Source organism: Talpa europaea, assembly GCF_964194135.1.
Source record: "Talpa europaea genome assembly, chromosome: 1".
Lineage (NCBI taxonomy): Eukaryota > Metazoa > Chordata > Mammalia > Eulipotyphla > Talpidae > Talpa > Talpa europaea.
The window spans coordinates 143,586,580-143,607,853 of record NC_140073.1 but is presented as its reverse complement, the minus strand read 5'-3'; the positions used below and the strand labels follow the sequence as shown (position 1 = coordinate 143,607,853).

The following is a 21,274-nucleotide window of genomic DNA, read 5'->3' as shown; positions in this document are numbered from 1 at the left end:
TTGTGTCTGGACCTGGCAGTGGAGTGAGTGCTTGTGCCTTGGGGTGTCTGAGCTGTGCGTGAGTACCTCGCCAGTGTCTCTGGGTCACTGGGTCTCCATCTGATGCGAACTCTCTCTCCTGTCATTTAAAATTTGCCCGTGTTTTCCCAGTCAGACAGAACCAGGTCTTCCGCTGCCCTTCCCTTCACCACCCCCTTCCTTCCAGACCCGCTTTCAGATGCATGCATCTCCGATGAGGGGGGGGGGGCAAGGAAAATTTGCAGGGAGTGGATATGCGTCAGATGCCGTTGAACAATGCTGGTGACAGCCAGGCCTCCTCTGGCCTTCAGTGCTGGCCTTGCTTCAAGTCTCTGCTGCCAGCTAATTGGGGCTGAGAGGGGGCTTCCTGCGGCTTGACCACACATGGATTTAAAGGAGCAAATAGAGCTGGGCTGTCCTCCCTGGGGACCTCCTGCGTCTGGGGCTCCTGGTGCAGTCCTTTGGAACAGATGGGGTTCCAGAACACTGGCCCTTTGACATGTGCTAATTAGCGGAACTATTATGCTAGATCCTCCTGTGGCTGCATCTGTGGCCTAGGAGTTTTCTATAGGAGTACAGAAGCTTAGGCCATGTGAGAGTTCAAAAGTGCCTGGGTATTTGGATGGGAATCTTGTGCATTGTATGATACTGTTCCCACCTCTAACTTAAGGTAGATGGGACCTTAGAAGTTACCTACCTCCTCTCATCTGTCCTTGGCCTCAGTTTCTTTTCTGTATGCCTGGCATAAGACTAGAGCTTATCTAGCAGAATGGAGCCTGGCACACAGCATGCACTGTGCAATTCACTGCTGTCTAAGTGAAGGTGGCAAGGCTCAGAGAGGAATAGTGATTGCATTTGACTAAAACAGGGAGCTCATGTTTACCAAGCTGTGCTGTGTTCCAGGTGTTTCTGCTCATGTGGTCTCAGCCAGCTTTACCACCCTGTTTCACCCTGCCACCTCACTGTTGGAGCCGTCAGCTTTGCCCAGCCACTCCGCAAAGCAGGTCTCCTTACACCCATTTTATAGAAGAGGTAACTGAGACTTGGGAGGTTAAACTAGGTCTCACTCGGCAGTCTGTGGCAAGCCAGTGTGTGAACCCTCGCCTGATTACCCAGCCAGAGCTTTTTCTCTCACCCTCTGTTTGGGAACTCATGGCCTCTTGGTGTGCTCAGGAATTTGGAAATAAGGACCCACAAACAGAAGGTGTTGTGATCTTTCAGAATTGGAACTGCTCCCAGTTAGCGGGTTTTGTTTAGGTTCAGAGCTGTCTGGTGTCAGGCATGACCAAAATCACCGAAAAAGGTGCAGGAAATATAAAGGTCACAGATGGGCTTTGAGGAATTTTCTCTGGAGTCACGTGGGCTTGGGTTTGATCTTCATCCTGCCCTTTCTTGTGGCCGGCTTTAAATCTATAAAAAAGGTGCTAGATGGACATCAGTAGGACTTTCTGCTACTCAGCAGCACAGAGTAGTGATGCAGGCAGCTTGAGGAGCCTGAAGAGTCAACAATTTAAGGTGTTTTATTCAAAGACTAGAGGCCTTTTTTACATTTAGATGTTTTTCAAGTTGGAGTGCATCAGACAATGGCAGTGCACATTTTGGGGGGTGCATTTTCCCCATAAAAGTTATTATCAGAGTGATGGTGCTTCAGATAATCAGTGGAATCTCTAGATTAGGAAACAGGGCAGTGCTCACCTGCTCACCCAGGCTCCACAAGGGTGTGGAAGGGCCAGAGGTGTTGGGTCAGGGGCTCTAACACAAGAGGAGATGGTTGGCCCAATTGAAGAAGGCCAGGGACCCCTCCGATGTTTATGCAGGTTTGAGTGTGGCCCTCAGCCCTGGAATTCCCAGTTTGGGGCCATGCTCAGCCCTGTCCTCTCCTCTGTATACCTGCTCACCCCCCAGACTCTTCTGATGTGCCCCTTCTGCTGGCAAGGTGCAGTGCTCTTGGGTGCCTTAGCTTCTCCCTTGCTCTGAGGTATATTTTCCCATGCATCCTCCCTGCCTTACTGTTCTTGCAAGGCTTAGGGCCAAAGACTTTTGTCCTTTAAAATTCTCATTTAGGGATAGAAACCCTCAGTGGGGAGTGAGGGGTGGGGTGGGCATTCCCCCTCTGGGTGTAATTTCTGGAAAAACAAATGGACTTGAATCCCAGTGAAATAATAGACCTCTTCATACCTCCCATTATAGCAGTTACTGGGCTATTTTATAATTCTCTGTTTACATGCCTGTCTCCTCTACTGGGCCACAACTGCCCCTCCAGGCAGGGCCATTATTATCCATCTGTCTCCCAAGCTGGGAACCTGGCACCAAGGGGCCCTCAGTCAGTGTTGTGGAAGGAATGCATGGTCTTACTTCCTCTGCCCTCACCTCCCCCTGCCCCAGTTCCACCAGAAGCTTGACCACAGACCACAGCTTTTTCCTTGACCAGATTCTTCTAGGAACTTCCTAGAAGCCCTGTTTTCTATGCTGGAGGCCATGTCACCAAACCTCCTGTTTCAGAACAAATGATCCCTCTTTAGGGACGAGAAGAGGTGGGGTTGTCCCTGCTCTTTGGGTTTCCAGAGCAGGCATTTCACTGGCCCAGTCAACACCTCCACGGAGGACAGAGGCCTTGTTTGTACTGACTCCTCTAGAGGGGACCCCTTAGTGGTGTCCGGCTTCTTCATCTCCTTGCACCCCCCCTTGGAGCTCCCATGGTCACCTCTTTCTTTGCGCCTGGCCCTTGCTCGAGCAGCTTCTCACTTTGGAGACAGCTGGACTCTGGGCCTCAGCCCTACTACTCGTCCATTCCCTTTCACTGGCTCTGGGGTCATGGGGTGACTCCAGGGCACTGGACATTTGCCCTCAGCCCCACCCTCCAGGCCATGCACGGTGTGTCTGTGGATGGCCTCTCCGGCTGGCTTTCTCTGTTTTGGCCGTGTGCACCTTGAGTCCAGCCATTGCTCTCCTCTCTGCTCTCCTGCCCCTTCCATCGCCCCCTCCCACCCATCTGGGAGTCCATGCCCTCCATGAAACTCTCCTCGTGCCCCCGACTGGGCAGGGTGTTGTGGTCCTGGGCCGAGTCATGGCTTTGGGTGCCTCTGAGTAGGGGGCTGGTTCCATTATGGTTGTGTGACCTTGAGCTAATGAAGCCTGTGACTTCTTGGAGGCTCATTTCCTATCTGTGAAATGGACGATAACCCCTGCCTCAGAGTGCACGATAGGGACCAAAAATGAATCTGAAAGTGGTTTTCTCTGGAGGGAACAGGGCTTTGAGCTATAAGTGAGGATAGGGCTGGAGGGAACCAGGTCTCACTGGGCTTTGCAGACCATATTAGGGCATTTGGACTTTATTCTGTGGAGCCGGGAGCCATGGAAGGACTTTAGGCAGAGGAGTGACAAGACTGGGTGTGCATTTTAGAAATACTTCCCTGCTGAGTGGAGGCTAGAACAGAAGGGCTTCACCCCCGCGTGAGATCTATTAGGAGGCTGTCGCAGTCATCTCTGTGATTAAGGGGGTTGGGGTGTGGGGTGTCTGGGAGAGGTATTTGGGTGGAGGAACTGTCCCAGCTTGGTGGGACGGGGGACTGGCGGGGTCAAGGAGGACGCTCAGGTTTCTGGCTTGCGCTCTAGGAGATGGCCTAGCTGGGGAACCCAGGGGTGGGCAGAATGGAGGCAGGGGCTGTGGGTCCAGGATGCTGACCAGTGTCAAGCCCTGGGACCAGATGTACTTTCTTGCCCCTCTGGTGCTTCCTCATGGGCAGTGAGCCCCACCCTTCACCTTGTGGCTAACACCCGGCCCCTGTGGGTCCCTGGACCTGTCATACAGTACGGTACAGGCGTTCAGCACAGATTTGCTGAATTCAGAGGCTCTGATTCCCGTGCTTGCTAGGGCTTGCTTGTAGAAAATCTGGACTAGCATGCAACCTGCAGGGTCCCTGATTTTGGATGTTGGTGAGTGTGACCTCTGAGCTGGGCCTCTGGGGACTCAACTTGGATTCCAGGGGAGGGAGGCAAGTCATCCAAGAAGATGTCTTCAACCAGCTTGACCTCTAGCATGGGCTGACGGGGCCAGCGCAAAGAGCGGCTGGGCTGTCTACCCAGGCGGGTCCATTTGGCCATCTCAGGCCGTCCTCCAGGCCTGCTCAGAAGGAGACCAGTTTGAGTGGATGCGTCCCGCCAGTCCCACAATACAGTGTGCTAAGCCCACCCACCCTCTTTGCTGTGGCCACGACCTTCTGTCTGAAGGACGCTCTGATATGCCACAGGACTGAAGGGGGTGGTCATAGCCAGCATCCCCCAACCCTTGTGTAGGATAGGGCTTTGAGGGTGAGGGCTCCTCTGTGTATAACTGGAGGTCAGAGTTCAGGGAGGTGTTGCAGAAGGAGAAACTTCTCTACCTGGAGAGCCTCGTCTGGAGTATGTTTGAGGGCCTAGAGGCTGGCAGTGGGCTGAAGGGGGCGGGGGCAGTGGGCCCAAGGACAGGAACCTGAGATAAGAGGGAGAATGGGGGAGAAATTGGAGCTGCTGAAGCTTGGGGGGTGAGTTGACTAAGGCAGTGGTCCAAGAGGTATGATCCAGGAGATTTTTAGAGAAGGGGGTGGGGCCTGGGGTCCTGGGAGTAGGGCCTGGGCCTCCCCTGTGTCATGTCTGCCAGGTTCTGAGTCAGAGCCTGTGCCGGGTTTGGGGAAAGAGCCAGGCCATTTATCTCCCCCACTGGCCCCTGGCTGTAGAGGGGGACTCTAGGCTGGGACATGTCCCCCCCTCCCCAGCTCAATATGTCCCTGGGAACAGGCCCCTTCTTGCCTCCAGGAACTCCATGCACTTCCTTTCCTGGTCCTGAGCACAGCTCTATATAAGGGAAGGAAACAGCCGGGCAGACTGGGAGCAAGCTCTGGTGAGGACAAGTGGTCTGGAGGGAGGGCACAGGCCTGGGAGGAAATGGAGCCAGGGCAGCAGCTACTTTCTCCCCAGGACCCCCCAACCCCAGACTAGTGTCTTTGAGCCGTGCTGGGACTCTGCCCCTTGGGCCCTTGGCCCGGTGAGGCAGACTCTGTCCTTGCCTATCCTTAAAACCATGGCCTGGCATTTTGTAGCTGCCCGGCTGTTGCTCACCCTCAGGTCCTGAGGTGGTGGGGGTGCATCTCCACCTGGCTCCCAAGGCCACCGGGGTCTATTCGGCTAGGCCTCCCAGCTACCCTTATAGGCTCACAGAGGCCACTGGGCCTTCATGGTAACACAAACTCCAAGCTGCTGGACTGCCCACAGATGAGGGGCATCTGGCTGTTTCCTCAGGCCTGGGTACGAAGGTTGGATCCCTTGGGGATCATTGTTTGTATTGGTCTTGACCCCTCTGATGTTACCTCACGACAGACTGACCACAGGTTCCCCTGGCAGGGCCCAGAGGGTGAGCAGCAGGCCAAACTATGGGCAGGATTGCTTGTTCTGTGCACGGCAGGAAGGGAAGTTGGGGTGGGGGGGAACTGACCTGCGAGTGGGGGTGTAGTGCCCTCCTATGCTCTGGCTGGGGGACGAGAAGTAGAAACTGGAGGGGGTTGTCTGTAGACATGTGTTTTTTGGGCTTGAGGATGAGACCCTGAAGGTTTTAGGGTACCTGATGGCCTGTGGTCTCTGGGCTTCAGGCTTCCCCACCATCTCCTTCCCTTCATCATGATTAGCATTATTATTGTTCATGTCCTGTGTGCCCTCAGTCCCCCACTTGCACCTCCCACGGGTACCTTCTGTGGCTCCCCGGTGCCAGCAGTCACAAATCTCAATTCCTCTGCTGGACGTTCATTGCCCGTGGTCTAGTCGGGAAGAGGCTTCTTTCCTTCGTCTCCTTCAATATCCTCCTCGGCGCCTCTTCCTTCTCTTGACCACACCGTGTCCCAGTCAGCAGCATTCCCGCCTCCCTGCTTTGGTCTCATGCTCGTTTCCACCTGAAATGCCCGTTCGCCATCTCCACCCTTTAAAACCTCATCCAGGTGAGTTCCGGGCTCTGAGCAAGGTAGCGAGGCTTCCGGAGGAAAAAAGCCGTGTGCTCTGCCCCCATGGGGAGAGGGTGTCTTACCTGCTTACAGGTAATAGACACATGAAGGCCTGCCATCCTCCAGGCCTGGCTCCTCTGCCCTCCTTTCCTGACCCTGTTGGGACCCCCGAATTTTCTCTGTGCTCAGGGTCCTTGTCGCCATCTCTGCCACTCTGTGCACCTCATCCAGCAGTGGAGGCAGCGTGGCCCCTGGGAGAGGCAAGGGCTGGAGTCAGGCAGCCAGTGGCAGTCTGGGTGCTGTCATTTGGGAGATGTTGCTGTCGGAGCTAAAGCATTGCTGAGGGGACGGCCTGAAATTTTGTAAGAGGAGCTAATTAGCCACCTCAGTACTCACTAGGAGTTAAGGGATAATATATACCAGGATTTAAGCTCAGTGAGCAGGCAAAAAAATTTGGCATCTACCACTTCTGTTTCTGCCATTGCTACTACCAGCTGCTTGACTTCGGGCAAGTTACTTACTTTCTCTGAGCCTCAAAAACTTGTCAAGCAGACGAAATAAAACCATGTACATAAAGCACCCCGCACTCTAAGTGTTCTGCAAACCCCGCTTCCCTTCCGTGTACCTTTGGGTGTCATTCAAGGTGGGTGCCTGGAGTTATTAGGACAGGGAAGTGAAGTGGGTGTCAAGGACTCCTCAGGAAACGGCCCAGGTGTCCATCAGCGGGTGGATGGGTAAACACCGTGTGTGCTCATAGCTCGGATTAGTATTCAGCCTTAAAAAGAAATGCAGCTCGCATGCATGCTCCCACATGAATGAACTGAAACATTATGCTATGTAGTAGTTATCGTCTGCTTGGGCTGCCCTAGCGAAGTCCCACAGGCTGGGTGGTTTAAACATTACACATTTAAGGGAAGGGGGAAGCAGAGGGGTCAAACGGGAGAGGGGATGAGCACAAGGGATTATGGTGATGGATCACAGGCGATGTGGTAGTAGGAGATCTGCAGGGACTGCACCTGAGGGGAGAAACCAAATGCTGTCCAAAAATTAACAGTGATGTAAGAATATAAATAAATTTATTAATTAAACACAATGAAAAATAATAGCCATTTATTTTCTCATAGTTCTGAAGGTTGGAGGGCCAAGATCCAGGTGTCTGCAACTTGGGTTCCTTAAAGGCCTCTCTCCTTGGCTTGCAGGCGGCCGCCTTCTTGCTGTGTCCTTGTGTGGTCCTCTCTGTCCCCCTTCCTTCCCCCCATCTCTTCTAATAGGGCCATCACAGTCTCGTTTTAATTTAATTCTATCTTTAAAGGCCCTAGCTGTAAATAGTCATATTCAGAGGCACGGGGAGGGGGTTAGGACTTCAACATGAATTTTGGGGCATATAATTCAACCTGTAACATTAAGTGAAATAAGCCAGATGCAAAAGGGAAAATACTGTATGATTTCTCTTCTGCAAGAAAGAGAACAGACCAATTCATAGAGACAGAAAGTAGATTAGAGGTTGGTGGGGAGAGGAATGGGGAGTTATTGTTTAGTGGGTTTGGGGTTTCTGTTTTGAATGATAAAGTAGTTCTGGAAGTGGGTGGTAGCATTGGATATACAACATTGTGAATGTTCTTTTTTTTTTTTTTAAAAAGATTTATTTATTTATGCAATCAAGAACTGGGGTACAGGCCAGAGGTACGGGGGGTGTGTGTGTGAAAGGATTCACCAGAGACAGAGTGGGGAGCAGAACAGGAAGACTGACTGAAACACACTGCTGAGGGAAGCAGCGGGCGAGACAGGAGAGGTCTGCTGCACCATGTGGGTAGCTGCCTGGCCAGGGATTGAACTCATGTTGCAGAAGCTGTGGACAGCTTCACAGAGCTGTGCTTAATCCCTTGTGCCACTGGGGATGCCCATTGTTAATGTTCTTTTTGCCATTGAATGATACTCTTAGAAATGGTTAAAGTGGTTAATTTTAGTTACATACATTTTACTATAATAATAATAAAAAAAGGACTAGCAAGAAACAGGAAATCAAAAGCTCAGGATTGTATGTTATGCTGGATTCAGCGACTCAAGTGGCTTCAGTTTGGGCTGGAGTGAGGCTGTCCTGTCCAACCCCGGGGACCAGGTGGACACAGGCAGGGGACCCCACCTGGTGGGCCTAGCAAGTCTGGAGTTTAACCAAGGCTGGCACCCAAGGATGGGGACCCACTTAGGGTCCCGGTCCTGACACTTGATGGGACAGGTGACCGGGCTGTTAGGAGGGTGCTGGGTTTCTCTTGTCGCTCAGTGCAGTGGCTGGAGACCACACTGCAAGCTTCCCCTCTTAGTTCGCCTCTGCCTAGCCTGTTGACCCTGAGCAAGTGTCTTGACTTCTCCAACCCTCCTTTTCTTCATCTGTAAAATGGGATCAATATCACTGACTCTTAGGGGTTGGAGGATCTCTGGAGATAGGCGGAGGGCAGAATTGGCACTCCCCACAAGTAGGTGCTTACTGAGTTTCTACCACTAGCATTGTGGGCGCTTCCCTTGCTCAGACCTTGAGTTTCTTTAATTCTTTCCATAAATGTTCGGTGTGCACCTGCCGTGTGCTGAGACTAGCTTGAAGAATGGGGGCGGGGTGCTCCCTGCCCTCTTGGCACCTGCTTTCTTAAGGGGAGCAGAGATTCTTGACAAGGAACCAAACACAACTACACTTACAGTTTGTAGTTAGGTATGTGAAGGAAGAGATAATGGGTATAAGGAGAGAATCTCGTGTGTGTGTGTGTGTGCGTGCGCGTGTGTGTGTATGTGTGTGTGTGTGGTTTGTTTGTGTGTATGTGTGAGAGAAAGAGAGTGAGAAACTTAAGGGAATCCAGGAGGGCCTCTCTGGGGTGGTGGCATTTAAGCCAAAGCCGGAAAGCATAGGGGTGAGACCCAACTATGCAGACGTTGGGCTGTGAGCACCCCAGGCACAAGGAACAACCTCTGCAGTGCCCCTGGGAAGGAGTGGAGCTCAGTGTGGGAAGGGCAGAGAGGAGCCCAGCCCCCGTGTGGCTTTGGGTCCTGGCCAAGAAGGATGGGCACCGAGTGACAGTGCAGGGAGCTTCCCAACTGGGCTGGTCTCTTTCTGGCACTTAGACCCTCGTATCCTAGGGGAGTCTGCACACCCTGTTGTTGGCATTGTGCCCAGGGATCTTTGAAGTTCAGAGAGTGTTCAGAGAGGGTGGGAGGCTGATGAATGCCAGGCTTCTGCTCTGGCCTGGCCTGGTAACACTCACCTCCCAGCTGCACCCCTGCTATCTGCCTCACAGGCCTGGAGCCAGGCTATTGGGGTACAGTGGCCTTGGGCAAATTGTAACCCTTTCTGTGCCTTAGTTTTTTCATCTGTAAAATGGGGACAATAAACACTGTCTACCCCATATAGTACACTTTTTAAAATTGTGGTAACATGGGTTTAAAACCGTTTATAAGGGTTTCAGGAGTATAACCTTGTAACTGACGTCCATGCATACCACCCGATAGTCACTTAAAATCTAGCTTCCACCACCCCATAAAATTGACCCCCTTTACCCAATTAACCCCCGCCACTCCCCCAACTTCCCTCTGTAACCACCACTGTTCTCATAAACTAAGAGGTGTTTTTTATTTATTTATTTATTTTTTAAAAAATATTTATTTATTTATTTATACAAGCACTGGGTACAGTCAGAAGTGCGGGAGGATGAGAGAATTCACCAGAGCTAGAGTGGGGAACAGAACAGGCAGACTGACGAAATACACTGCTGAGGGGAGCAGCGGGCACGGCAGGAGAGGTCTGCACACCATGTGGGACCCTCGCCTGGCGGCCAGGGATCTAACCAGCGTTGCAGAGGCTGTGGGCAGCTTCACAGCCCAGCGCTTAACCGCTGTGCCACCAGGGGAGGCCCGAGGTGTTCTTATTTAAAGTTTGTTTTGTTTCTTTATCTTACACATGAGTGAAATCACACACTATTTGTCTTTTTCCATCTGACTTATTTCACTTAGCATAATAGTTATTAGCATATTATTATATTAGCATGATAGTTATTAGCATAATAGTTATATTATATTAGCATAATAGTTTCCTCCATGTTGCAGGTGCCAGGATCTCATCTTTTTATAGCAAGGTAGACCAATGGGTCTTAAATTAGGATGCAGTGGGTCTAGGAAAGGACTTAGGGCAGTAATAGACTCACAGCCGTCGTCTGCAAGCATCCTGTGCCTGCATTGTCACTGGTCCGTGGGCAGCAGAGAGGGCAGGGGCACGTCTGGAGCTGAACTGCTGGGTTTGCATCTTGGTTCCTCCATTGCGCAGCTTCTTAGCTGCTCTGTGCCTCAATCTCCTCATCCACAAAAGGGGGGCAATAATTTCAGTGCTCAGGATTGTTTGAGACTCAAATGACTTAGTTTATGCAAAGTTTACATAAAGAACAGTGCCTGGCATAGAGCAAGTGTGATGAAAGTATTTGCTGCTTCTGCTTCTTTTATTGTTGTTATGTTTTCCAGAGTGGAAAGACTGAGCATTTAGGCTTGTTTGGGTCCTAGTGTCTAGATGAGTTCTTGGAGATACACCAGGGGAGGCAGTTTACCTGAGTCTGGCCTCCTGGGGCTGAGTCCTGGAATCCTTTGCTGCCAGTCCTGGGGAGCAGGTGGATGGCAGGCGTGGCCCCAAGAGCGCCCCAGAGGCCACCCCTTTGCAGATGGAGGGTTCCTAGATTGGGTCCCTTAGGGGCAGTGGGCGAGGACATTGCTGACACCAGGAGTGCACGGCCAGAGGGCACGGGCCACAGAGTGGCAGGGGGCCCTGGCTCTCCTTGGCACATTCCAGGCTCCTGAGAGGGTGGCCAGGGGCCAGGGTGCCGGAGGGAAGGAGAGAGCCTTTTAAGGAAACATTTCTCTGCTTAAAAAAAAGAGAGAGACAAGAAGCTCTGAAACACAACAAAGTTGATGGGCTGGCCAGCTGGCCAGCCTGGAATGTGCAGCTGTGGGTGGCGGGTGGAGGAGGCCGCTGGGGGGCAGCAGGCCACGAGGGCACCCAGGCATCAGCTCCTCTGGCTGGGGTCCACAACTCTCCTCAGATCTGAGACCTAGGGGCTGTCTCTGCCTCGGGAGGGGGCAAGGAAGGGATCTGGGGTCGGGACGTTTGGGCCCAATTCTTTCCACTGCCTTAGGTGGTTCTGGGGGAGCAGCCCTCCCCTTGTCTCTGGGGACACCTGCACTGCCTCATGTGCATCTACAACCTGCTCCCTCCCTTCCTCAGTCACCCTCAGTCCACCCTCAGTCATGGTGGGGAACCTGGGGGGGCTGGAGGAACTGATGCAGCTGGGCAGTGGGGTGGCTAGCTGACAGCACCCCCCTGCTCTTGCCGCCTGCGCCCACAGCCAGGTTCCCACTTCTGCCTCAGGCCCAGCTCTGAAGGAAGGAGCAGGGCAGAGTGCTGTCCTGTTGGTTGCACCCACTCCCACATAGGACCTAGGGGCCAGGAGTGCTAGTGCTGAGGAGAGCACCCTGAGGGTCTGGCTGTGGGCCTCAGAGGAGGGTTTGGAGCTGTGCAGGGCTGGAGGAGATGGGCAGGAGGCCACGGCTAGATGGGGTGCTCTGAGGGTGCCTGGCAGGGACAGCAGCGTCCCCTGTGGTGAGACGTTGTTGAGCTGTCAGGGCCGGTAGGGGACCCTGCAGGCTCAGCCACCTCTGGGGCCTTCTCTTCCCTCCTGATCAGTTCTGGTGCTCTTCACCCCACCCCGGGGCTTCTCCCCACAGAGACATCTAAAATAGTTGTTCATGACCCATGCATGTGCGTATCAAGAACCCTAAACTTTGGGATCACCTTCCGCTTCCTCATTGTTCGCAAAGTGGGGTTTGATAAGTTTCCCTTCACTGCTCGCCTTGGGAATTAGACTGCCTGGATTAGAATCCTGGCTGCCTGTCAGCTGTGTGTCCCCGGGCAAGTTGGCCAACCTATCTGTGCCCCTGCACCTCAGCTAGAGTATGCTAGTTCTTACCTTACTGGCTTGTTGACAGGATTAAATGAGTTAAAAGGTAAAAGGTCTGTAATGACACCTGTGGCATAAAACACATGCAGTAAGTGTTCGGTATTGTCTTCTTTTTTTGTGGCCTTACCTGTGATTCTCCCAACAGCATGTTGTGTGAAGGACAGTAGGTGCTTTATCCCCTTGTGGGAGAAGGCTTGGGGCAGGAGCCTAGAGCCTGACTGGGTCAGGGATTGCTGGCTCCCAGCCTCGCCTTCTCTTCTTGAGTTGGGGCACCCCTTACCCAGGTGTCGTCCCCTCTGGGCTGGTGTGTGGAGCCTGGGGACCCTTGGGGTCCGGTGGAGGACGTGGCTGCGGGTGGCCTCTGTGACAGCTGCCCCAGTCTGGCTGCAGGCTATTGCTGCCACAGCTCCACTGAGGGGTGGGGATGGCCAGGACAGGGGTGGGGGCTGCCCACTGTCCCAGGAGGCAGCCGCACCCTCTTTGGCCATCGCTTTGGTCATCTGCGGCTTGTGCTCAGACACCCTCGTGCCTGGGGAGAGCCTGCCCTTCTCCCCTCTGTGGGCCCCCAGCCTGGTGCTCAGGTGGGGAATTGGAGCCAAGAGTGAGGTATGAGCTCCAAGAAAAACGTGTCCTGGCTAGAAAAAAGGAGCACATTGAGTCGCTGATAAAGGCCCTGCTAATTGTCGGGGTAGTGGTTTGGCTCCCCTGCCTGGTGGGGTGGAGGGAGGACCTTATCTCAGCACCCGGAGCGATCCAGCCCTCCCTCCTCTGTGTCTGGAGGCCCAGGTTGCCCTCCATGTCCCCCCCACCAGCCCTCTCCTGGGAGGTGAAGATGAGGGTGATGACTAAAGCACCCATGGAGGGTGCTGTTGTCTTTCAAGGCCTTGGGCTTTATTAGGGCCGCTGCCTCCTGGCTTTGGAAGGGCTGGCAGCGGCCTTCACAGGCCTGTTTCCCCACTGGGTCTGGGAAACTCAGCCAGCTGTCTGCAGCGCTGACCTTTGGGTGAGATACCTTGGCTTGGGGGAGGAGGTGACTGAGGTGACTTTTCCTTTTCTAGAGATCTTAAACACTTAAAAAAAAAAACAAACAAACAGACAAACACAAGACAAATCTGACTGTATTGTAGAAAATTTTGGAAATGAGCAAAGAAAAAAAAATCGTTATCTGTGCTACCCGGCCCACTGTTAGTAAATCCTGGTGTTTGGATTCCCAGGTCTTTCAGTGTCTACGTTTGTTTTTATGGAATTTAAAATGTGATGTATGTTTCATTTTTGCCTTCTATGCCCTCCTTCAGCATTAGTGCCTGAGCATTTTTCCGCGTTGCTACATAGTCTTCCAGTGAACTCTCAGGAGGAGGGGGTCAGCATTTGAATTGAGAAGGGGAGTCTGGCATGGCGGTGTGACTGGAATGGTCTGTGGGGATGGAAGATGCTAACCTTGCCCTTTCTCTGTTCCTCCCACAGGTGGCTGCCCCCTGCATTCCTCCATCCAGCCATGAACTGGTGGTGAGTGACAGTCATTCCCTGTGCTGCCAACCCTCCCCCCCGCCCCGGCTCAGCTCCCAGCTGCAACTTACTGTTGACCCAGGCATGCTGGGAGCCTCCACCGTCCTGGGCAATTAGGTTAAGGAGAGGACGGGCCACGTCCAGAGGCTGAAGCCGGACTGGGAGGAAATGAGTCATGAGGTCCCTTCTGATGAGATGCAGGGCCTTCTTTCCAATCTTGAGACTTCAGTCCTTGGAAAAACCCATAAAAGGGCATCTCACATGTCTCTAGGCCTGGCCAGGTGCCTGGTGTCCTGGGGCTCACAGGAGCAGGGACGGCATCTCTCTTCTCCTGCCTGGTCCAGGGTCAGGTACCCCTTGACTGGAGGTGGGGTGGGAGTGGGGGATGGTGGCCTGACCCTTGGAGTTCACCTACCTGGGCAGTTGCTCACATTTGGGTGGCCTGTTCCACCTCCAAGCTCCTTGGCTGGCTGCTTCTCTGCTCTCTCACCCTGCCCTCCACGGCCCCCTTTCTCCTCCAATCAGCTTCCAGAAGGGCATGGACAGGGGCAGGGCCCCTGCTCTAGACTGACCCCAGCTGGGTGGATCTGGAATGCTGGGAACTTTTCCTCCCTGCCCTTGCACTACCTTCTTACCCCTGGAGACAAGCAGGGCCTGGAGGCTGGAGGGAAAGGGGTCTGCCTGGTGTGCATATATGTGGTGGGTATCATGGGGGGGTCCCTGGGGAAACCAGTGGACACCTGATAGAGTTGAGAGTCTAGGGAGAAGGCAAGGGTGTCATGGGTGAGGTAGTTGCAGCACCTGCATGACTGTGTGGTGCCCTGTGCCCAGCTTGGGTCCTGGGTCAGTCCCACCCTCTTTCTGGACCTTAGTTTCCCTTTCTACAGAGTGGTGTAGAACTAGGTGCTACAGAGGCCTTCTCAGTGCTGATGGTCTCCCCTCTGTTCAAGGGCATTGATGGGGTGAAATCAAGTGTGCAAAGTGCCATGACCTTTAGACTCAAGGTGTCTGCCGCCAGCCAGGCCCACCTCTGTTCCCTCAGGTCCTGCCCAGCTGTGCCACTCCAGGTGTGGAGTGTCGTTTGCATGGCGTACAGTGGAAGATCATCTGACAGCAGTGGAGAGTGATGGGGATGGGGTCGGAGAGCAGGCCGGAGTGGGAACTGCCAGTGCGATATCTCTGGGATTTTGGAGAGACCTGGTGACTGCAGGCAGGGAGGGCTGAGCCTAGGTCTCATCATTCCAACCCGACTGCTACCTTGCTGTGGAGAACAGAATGTTCTTGGCTGGTCTGGTGGGACTGGGGGGGCGTCCAGGGTTTAGGGATCTCCATCCAGGCAGATGCCAGCCAGGAGCCTCGTGAGCTTTGTTTACATGAGGAGTGGGCAGGGGTTGGGACGAAAGGGAAATGGTTGGCATTTTCACTGAGGGGATTGCTGTTAGCCCCAAAGGTGCTCTTGCCTGAGTGAGGTACTGCAATCCATGTATCTAAGATGTGCTTCACCTGTGCCAGGGTCTTATTCTTCACAGAGATTGTGGGACTGATAGTGACGCCAGGTACTGCTTCCAGGTCAGAACCTGGTCCCCCAGCAGTGGTCAAGAGCCAAGGAGTCAGGCCTCCTCCCTCTGGGTCCCAGCTTCCCAGCTGTCAGGTGCAGGGCACATTGCTTAGCCTCTCTAGGCCTCAGTTTCCCCTTTGAGAAGGGGAGCTTCTCAAAGTAACAGAACCTACCCTATAAGGTTGTTAAGAGAATAAAAGAAACAAATCACTTTATTAGATTCATTAGCAGTGAGAACACCCCAGTGGCCTTCTGCCTCACTTTTTAATGCAGGGTTCTGCCGTTTGCCTACCTAACCCTGTAGCACCGTTCCCTCTCTGCCTTCATCTCCTCCTGGAAGCTCTCTTCCTCCATCACTCTCCTCCAGCCTCCTGACTTTCTTGCTAGTCCTTGACTGTACCAGGCAGATGCTGCCTCAGGGCCTTTGCACTCCCTGTACCTTCTGCCTGGAATGTTCTTCCTATAGATTCCTGGGAAGTTCTCCCCTCCCCCTGCCCCCCTGGTCTTTGCTCAGTGTCAGTATTTCCCTCTCTTCAGCCTATTCTCGCTTCCCTATATCACCTAGACTCACTGAACAGTTTGTTTAAGGGGGTCCCCTAGTCCAACATGCAAACTCTACAAAGTCAAGAGACTTTTATCTGTTCTGTGCATTCATGGTAACCCTCACTGTCTGTCTCATAGTAGGTGCTCAATGATCACATAGTAGGTGCTCAAAAAAATGCATGTTTACTGGTGCAGATTAGGTGCTCACTGTACGGGACTGATGTTCTTGTTCCCTGCTTGTAACGGGCAGCAGGGTCTCTTAGGGTGCTGGCCTCCAGCTGGGAGCCATGTCTCTTTCCCTGGGGAGTGGGAAAGTGGCCTAGGGAAAACCGGGAGAAAGTTTGGCTCCCCCAGAGAGCACTCAGCACCTGTTTCCTCGCGGCAGGCCAGGCTGGTGCCTTGAGCAGGTTCACAAGAGGGAGGAAAGGGCGGGTTGGATTTTTCCTTCCTTTTCTATTTGCTGCCTGCCCTTCAGCCTGCGCAGGGCTGGTCCCTGCCCCTCTGCCTCCTCCCTCTTGCTCATGCCATGTATCTGTTGATTGTGTTTCCCCCATGTCTCAGTTTGGCTCTGCTCTCCGTCCGGCCTTCTCTCCTATGTTGCTCAAATCCTAGCCCCTTGGGATTGGTACCTCTCATCCCCGGGCACAGGATGTCTGCCCAGCCCCTGGGCCTGCTGGCCAAACACATTTTCAGCCTGTGCCAGGCCAGCCAGGACAAAGTGGCTTAATCTTCAACTTGTGTTTTTGTCTTACTCAACAGATGTTGCCCAGGGCCTGTGCCAGGAGGACCCTAGGGTCACCTCCCTCCTGTGGGGTCCACTGGTGGGGGCAGGAGGGAAGGGGAATAGGGCTTGTTTGTTGCAGACACTCCTGATCCTTGGAAAGAGCTGAAGCAGCTTTTCTCAACTTCTGAAAAATAATAGTCAAAAGGAATTTCCCGAGGGTGATAGCCAAGTGGAGTGGCAACCGAGGTCGGCTGAGCGTTGAGTCCTCTGCTCGAGTGGCCTGGCCCCCAGGCGCCCTGGGCTAGGGAGAAACATGGGCAAGCCTCTTTTCCTAGCATAGGCCAGCCCCACGCCAGGTGCTGAAAATGTCCTTGTGGAAGGAATGGAGGTGGGGCATCTGCTGGGGAATGGTAATACCAGGCTGGTCCCACCCATCAGAGCAAGAGCGAAAAGTTAACTCTTGCGGGGAACTTTGCTGAGCTTTGTTCTGAAGCTTGGCAAAAATCAACTTATTTATTCTTTGCAGCCACATTTATTCACTGTGGTGAGGGAGGTGACTCCAGCATCACAGATGAAGAACCGAGGCTTAAGGCCATCGAGCTATTCAGAGGGGAAGCTGGCATTTCCAGTTGCCTGTCACCAGAGTCTATCCCCTTAACTATCTATAATGACACATTCCCTCGCATTTGCAGCTGCTGGGCCATCGGGGGCCTCTGAGAAGTGTTTGATGGTCTGGGTGGGTGTGAGCCCATCCTGGGTGGGTGGGGTTGTGCAGAGGAGCAAACTGGGATTAGAAAAACTTGGCGATGGTTTGAGGTCACATAACAGTGGTGGGGTCTGCCCAAGAGTGGAGATTTGGACTTTTGCTTCCCCCGCCCCCAGAAGAACTGCTGCTGATGTAAATACCTGATATTTCTGGGTGGATTTCCCCTGGATTTGTTCTAAACAGTGCCAGCTACAAGTCCACTTCCCTAGCTTCTCTGACGGGGGGCCTGAGATTTAGAGGAGCGTCTTCCATCTGTCTCTTCTCCATTCATCCTACCAGCAAACATTTCCCAAGCACCTGCCTGCCTGGTGCCAGCTCCTGTTTTAATGCTAGGGCTGCAGGGTTCTTTTTAGCCATAGTGCCAGGCTTTCTTAAAGGCAGGAGGTGATGGAGAAGCACAGTCACAGGACTGAGAGGGCTGTAGACACCATCTAGTCTGATCCTGCTCTTTTTCAGGTGGGGAAATTTGGACCCAGAGATTTTTTTTTACTCTTGTTTTTATTGTGGTAAAATACATATAATCTAAAATTTACCATCTTAGCCATTTTTGAGTGCCCAGTCAGTGGTATTAAGTGCTTTCCTCTCCTTGTGCACCATTGCTGAGTCTTGTAAAACAGAAATCGGTGCTCATTAAGCAGTAACTCCCCCAGTCCCCGCGAACCACCAGTCTACTTCCTGTCTCTAAGATTTGGCTAAGTGCTTCACGTAAGTGAACTCAGACTATTTCCCCCTTTAATGACTGGTTTTACTCACTTAGCCTAATGTCTTCAAGTTTCATCCAAATGCCCTTTTTAAGGCTAAATAGTATTCCATTGTGTGTATTCCGCCTTTTGCTTATCTACTTCATCTGTCCATAGACCCTGGCTTGCTTCCATGTTTCAGCTGTTGTGAATAATGCTGCTCTGAGCACGGGTGTATCCTATCTCTTTGAATCTCTGCTTTCAGTTCTTTTGGGCACAGACCCAAAGCAGAATTGCTGGATTATATGGTCATTTTATTTTTCATTTGTTTTTGCGAAACCCCCGTACTGTTTTCTACGGGTACCATTTTACATTCCCACCAAGTTTCTCGTTTCTCACATCCATGCCAACCCTTGTTATTTCCTGTGTTTTTGATCATAGCCGTCCTAATGGGCATGAAGTGGTGGCCCTGAGGTTTTTAAATGTCTTTCCCAAGGTGCCCAGTGTCGGCAGGCACCCAGCTTCCCCTTGCGAGGAGAGAGGGTTGTGGTGTTGACAGGGGTGGAGGGGCGTGTGCACCCTCAGCCCAGCCCTGCCCTCCTGCTCTCGGCCCAGGAGAGCCACTGGTCGTCACTTAGTGAGTTTGGACTCCAGGCCTGGTGAGTTCCATCCCAGGTCACTGAGCAGGCTGAGGGCGGTTACCTTTGAGGGATCCTGGAGAACAGAGCCACGTCAGGAGAGAGGAGCCCAGAGAGCTGGTTTCCAGAGGCGGAACTGAGCCCTGCGTGCTTGTACTCCGTAGAAGATTCCCCTCCCCTCAGGAGGCCAGAAACCCCAATTTATACATCATCTAGGGCTGTTTAGTTCAGAGAAGGAAAACGTGGGGCAGGTGCAGAATGGGGGGGGGGGAGTTGGTGGAGGGCAAATTGCCTTCTTTTTTGTTGCTTTCCAAAGTAGACTCTGTTTGGTGGCGATTCCTAGAGAAAGGAGATTTCAGGTGTAAAGAAGAGCTTTCTAGCTCCTAAAATAGCCCCGGAGGCCATCTGCGCAGCCGAGGTCTGTCACGGGAAAACACACTCACCATTGCTTACTAGGTGTAAGGTGGAGTGCTAATGGGGGGGCCTTGGGGTAGAAGTCCTCGGGGCTCACTGAGGCCCAGTCTTTAGGTTGGGCCGTGAAGGGACATGGTCCCTGCAGATCACAGCATCTAAATACCTCCCCTGTGACTCCCACTGGGAGAGCCCAAATTGGATGACTGTCCCTGCCTCTGGGGCCCATGTTCATGCGCAAGCGGGAGAAACTAGTTAGTGCCCCATTCAGGGGTTCTGACCAGAGGTAACCTTGGAGTCCGGGGAAGGAAGCAGTTTGTGTTGTGATGGTTGAGGAGGTCACCCTCCTGTTCCAAGTCCAGTTTAAGATTTGTCAAACGGTGGAGGGGAGGGGAGGGTGAGGGAGGGTGTTCTGGACAGTGGCAGAGCTGACCTGGAGAGGAGGTAGGGCCTGGTGCAGATTCCTCAGCCAGGCAGGGGGCTGGGGCAAATCCACTGTGTAAATATTTTTGGCCAGTCTGTCCTTGCTGGAGGGTGAGGGGCCAAGTAATCTTGCCTCCCCTGGGTTTCCTGGCTGGGGGTGCTGGTGGGAACAGGATACACAGGGGAATGGAGGTGGGGATCAGCCTGGTATGCATGGTGGGCAGTGAGGAGATGTGAGCAGAGGCTGCAGATGTGGGGAGTGGGAAGCAGTGGCTCCTCAGGAGGAGGAAGGGTCAGAGAGGGGAGGAGTCCAAAAGCCAGGTTGAGGAACTTGAACTTGAGCCAAGCTCTAAGGGCCATTATGGGTCCTGGAGTGGGGAAGTGACCCAGCAGGGCTTGAGAGCCAGGACCCTGCCATCTGTGGGGTGGCTCCTTGGTTAGGGGGCTGCCAAAAGGAGAGAGGGTAGGGCTGGTACAGGTAGGGTGGACCAGGTGAGGCTGGTGCAGGTGCTCAGTCTGGCAAGGGGAGTACTTGGGCAAGGGTGGCTGGAGGGGCCTGGAGGAAGAGCCACGGGAATCGTGGACTCCCGGTTCCCCGGCTGAAGGAAGGTGAACAACATGTGGTGGGGAGTGTGACAGGAGGGGCCGAGATTTGTATGAGCCTGGGTGAGGGTGTCTGCAGCTGCCCAGCCTCAATCAGTGACTGGGTGCTGGGTCCCTCGGGGTGAATTGTCCTGAGGACAGGAGTGGGCTTGCCTAGGCCCCTCCTGGGGGTTGAGGTGCCGGTGAAGCCTGGCATAGCATTCCATGTAATCACATCCAGCCTGCTGTTTTGCTCTGATGGCCTCCCCTTGCCTGGGATTAACTTCAGCCAAACACTCAGGGACTCAGGCTATTGGCTTCCCCTCTACTCTGGCCCAGCCCCGCCTGCTTGGTGCCTTCCCAGCAGCCACTGGCCCTCCTAGCTCCCCCTTCCTGGCATGAAGGGAAGTAACACAGGGGAGGGGAGAACACAGACTTGGAGCTACAGAACTCAGTTCATATTGAGCTGGCCACCACCTTCCCCAGGAAACTCAGTTTCCTTATTTGCCAAAAGTGGTTTAAAATGCTAGTGCTGCTGCAGTTGTTTTTGTTATTATTGTTAATGCCCCCACCCCACCCCTGGCTAAAGGGTCTGTTCAGTGAGATCTGTCTATACCTACTGGGCCTTCCCCGCCTGGCATGCCCCCTCTGAGTGCCTGTAAATGGGGGTTCCTTGTCCTTCCCTTTTACTTTCAGCCCCCTCCCTTCTTCAGCTTAGAGTTCTATTTTTGGAACAAGTGAGCCTGGAATAACTTTTCCTCATTCCTAGGGCAGAGGACATCCCAGCCCCCACCGGCCCTACCCACCAGCTCCCTTCCCTTCCTGATAGGAGGTCCTGCCCATGACCTCACAGTTTGCCAAGGCAGTAGCTGTGACATCACAGGGTCTTTTTGGACTGAAAAAAAAAAAAAAAAAAGGCCCAGATTCCAGGCCTCCCAGGGGGCAAGAGTGGGGAGAGCTGGAGGGGTAGAAGGGGGGAGGGTGTGAGGAATTTCTGGACGGAATGTTCCTCTGGAGGCTGAGTCCACATTCTGCGCCAGCCCCCTCCCCCCACCCCCAGCCTGGACTTGGGCACCTCCCCCCACACTATGGCCTGCTGCCTTTTCCTTCCTCCAAAACAGCAGCCCACAGACATTTTTCCCAGCCCACCCTCCCTGCAGGCTACCAATGCACCCTACTGCACGAACCTCCAGGTGCCCCCTCAGCCTCCTGGGGTGCACAGTTTGGGGGGGGGGATAAATGCATGCATAGAGAAGTCATGTGTGTCTGTGTTTTGGGGAAAAAATCGAGGAAAGGGTGTGCAGCTTCCCTTACCCACCCTGTGGCTCGCAACCCTCACTTTCAGAAAGTTCTTTCTGGTGTGTGAGCTCAGTCCCTCCCAAGGCAGCCCGTTTCCTCCTCTTCCTGTGGAAGTGTGTGGAAGGAGCCTCCTTTTGCTGGGACCTGGGACGTTGAGTCTTTGAGTCTCAGAA

The 21,274-nt window shown here is 53.4% G+C and overlaps 1 protein-coding gene across 2 annotated transcripts in view; it reads left to right on the top strand.

Moving 5' to 3' along the window:
- The window catches only part of TNS1 (tensin 1), a gene marked incomplete at its 5' end in the record, with an annotated part of 217,855 nt that overhangs the window by 98,527 nt on the left and 98,054 nt on the right, over positions 1 to 21,274 (top strand). For both annotated transcript variants that reach the window (XM_084241657.1, XM_084241658.1), the window contains one exon: positions 13,436 to 13,477. In XM_084241657.1, the coding sequence (XP_084097783.1) occupies positions 13,436 to 13,477 (42 nt within the window). The remainder of the gene's footprint in view (positions 1 to 13,435; positions 13,478 to 21,274) is intronic.